The sequence below is a fragment of the Microtus oregoni genome, unplaced genomic scaffold (genome assembly GCF_018167655.1).
Source record: "Microtus oregoni isolate MIOR12 unplaced genomic scaffold, Mior012 000002F_ref0000024, whole genome shotgun sequence".
Classification (NCBI taxonomy): domain Eukaryota; kingdom Metazoa; phylum Chordata; class Mammalia; order Rodentia; family Cricetidae; genus Microtus; species Microtus oregoni.
Window position 1 is genome coordinate 24,999,292 of NW_024543061.1, and position 2,541 is coordinate 25,001,832.

General features: G+C 45.4%; 1 protein-coding gene across 1 annotated transcript; it reads right to left on the reverse strand.

Annotated features, from left to right (window-relative positions):
- Positions 1–1,273: 1,273 nt before the first annotated feature.
- Positions 1,274–1,594, reverse strand: LOC121443536 (60S ribosomal protein L36a-like). The gene has a single exon (XM_041645301.1). It carries the CDS (start codon positions 1,592–1,594, stop codon positions 1,274–1,276), a length of 321 nt encoding a protein of 106 aa, XP_041501235.1.
- Between the last annotated feature and the right edge of the window lie 947 nt (positions 1,595–2,541).

Below are 2,541 nucleotides of genomic sequence, written 5' to 3' on the forward strand. Positions count from 1 at the left end.
TCATAGGGCTCGGCCTCCAGTGTGGCAAGAAGTCTTGTTTTACCAACTTCTGGCCTCCATGGGCACCAGTTACTCAAGTGGTACATAGACATACACTCAGGCAAAACTTACTTATACACATAGAATAAAATAAATTTTTAAAAAAGAAGAAAATATTATAGTCACTGAACAATGACTTAACTAAGCATGGTGGCATACATCTGTGATCCCAGAATTTGGGAGGCTGAGGCAAGAGGACTGCCATGAGTTCAAGGGCAGCCTGGGCTACCAAGTGAGTCCCTATCTGAAATGATGATGATGATGATGATGATGATGATGATGATGACGACGACGACAATGACCTCTGCACTGCAATTCTTTGTTGTTTATTTTAGACTGAGTTTCATTATCCTGGGCTGGCTATGTAGCCAGTTCCAGAACAGCCTTGTCTATAGAGTGAGTTCCAGGACAGCCAGATGACACAGAGAAACCCTGTCTTGAAAAATCAAAAGAGAGAGGGGAAGAAGAAAACTGCAGTAAAAGTCTGGGAGGTGGAGGTAGAAGAAACAAGTGTCCTTGTGGTATGGTAGAATATCCTTTGGGTATATGCCCAATAGTGGTATGAGTCTTGTGGTAGATCTTCTGAGGAACGGCCACACTGACTTCCAATAAGAGTTCATGGAAAAACAACCAGCTCTTTCTGGGAAGGGGACATAGAAGAGATTTCATGAGTGGACCGAAGTCAGGTGGGGATGGGAACATGAGCGATCAGGTTGGGGACATGAAAGGAGATTGCTGAGGGGGACAGCTGGGGGTGACATTTTGGAATCGGGTGGAAGCATGGCGCAGGAGACTCTCCCAGGAGTCTATGTGGAGGATCCCATCTTAGACTCCTAGAGACAGTGGGTAAGAGCCTGAACTGGCTGTCTCCTGTGACCAGATTGGTGCCTGGTCCAATTGTCATCAGAGAGTGTTATCAGCAACTGATGGAGGCAGATGCAGAGACCCACAGCCAAACATTAGGTGGAGTCCGGGAATCCTGCAGAGGAGGAGGACAAAGGAATGCAGGGAGGGGTGTGCCAAGGACATCACAGAAAGGCTCACATGATCAACTAGCCTGGGCTCCTAGAGACTGAACTGATAATCAGGAAGTATTGTGGAATATCATTTTAAGATGTATTGCATTTGTTTATGCTGTGGAACATCTGCTTTAATGGTGAAAAGATGTGTTGCATTCTTTTTTTTTTTTTTGAGTGAAAGCTCATGATTTTATTGTCTTCATAACAAGGTCAGTTTAGAACTGGATCACTTGGCCCTTTCTCTTCTTATCACCATCCAGTTCAAAATGCTTGCATCTCTTAATAGCCAGCATCCTCTTAGATCTGCAGTTGGGCTCCACACATTCCAGTCTCAGCACAATATTCTTTGTAGTTTTTGCCTTTTTGTGGAAAATAGGCTTAGTCTGCCCACCATAGCCACTCTGTCTCCTGTCATAACGCCGCTGTCCCTGGGCACACAAAGAATCTTTGCCCTTCTTGTACTGGGTCACTTTGTGGGGTTGGTGTTTGTCACATTTCTTGCAGAATGTACGATGGGTCTTAGGAACGTTCACCATGTTGGCGGGTGCGATATCGGCACAGAAAGCTGTTGCATTCTTTTATGTTGCATTTGTTTAACTCTGTGAAAGCTGAGATTCTTTGCCTGTTTAAAACACCTGATTGATCTATCTAATAAAGAACTCAACAGCCAATAGCAAGGCAGGAGAAAGGACAGGTGGGACTGGCAGGCAGAGAAAATGAACAGAAGGAGAAATCTGGGAGAAGAAGATCTAGGAGTGAGAGGAGGAGGAGGAGGACTCCAGTGGCCACCTACCTACACAACCAGCCACGGAGGAAGAAGTAAAGAGATGCATATAGGATAAAGATAAAGAGCCCAGAGGCCAAAGGTAGAATGGAATAATTTAAGTCAAGAAAAGCTGACTAGAAACAAGCCAAGCTAAGGTCAGGATTCATAAGAAAGAATAAGCCTCTGGGTGGTGGGACCCCCAAAAGAACAAAGAGCCAGAAGAATAAAAAAATAACCAACTACAAGGGAACCTGTATGAGACTGACCTAGATACTCTGCATATACGTTACAGTTGTGTAGCTTGGTCCTCTATGGAACTCCTTTTTAAAAAAGTTTTATTATTATTTTATTACTTTAAAATATACCAATTCAAATTCCCACTTCCTCCCCTCCTCTCACTTCCCTCCCACTCCCTCCACACACTCTCCCCTACCCGCTCCAATCTTAAGAGAGGGCAAGGCACCCTGCCCTGTGGAAAGTCCAAGGCCCTCCCCACTACATCCAGGTTGAGCAAGCATCAGTGAGGGGCTCACCCACTGAGACAATGTGCCTGAGCTAATGGGAGCTCACCAGCTCCAACTGTACTGGGAATGAACGAGCATGGGATCAGACTAGTCCCTCTAAATGTGGTTGACAGTTGAGGCAGACTGAGCGGCCATGACAATGGCACTGGGATTTGTCTCTACAGCATGTACTGGCTTCTGGGATCTTATGGGA

Coding starts and splice junctions, on each gene's coding strand:
- LOC121443536 (XM_041645301.1), bottom strand. CDS start 1,594: ATGGTGAACGTTCCTAAGACCCATCGTACATTCTGCAAGAAATGTGAC.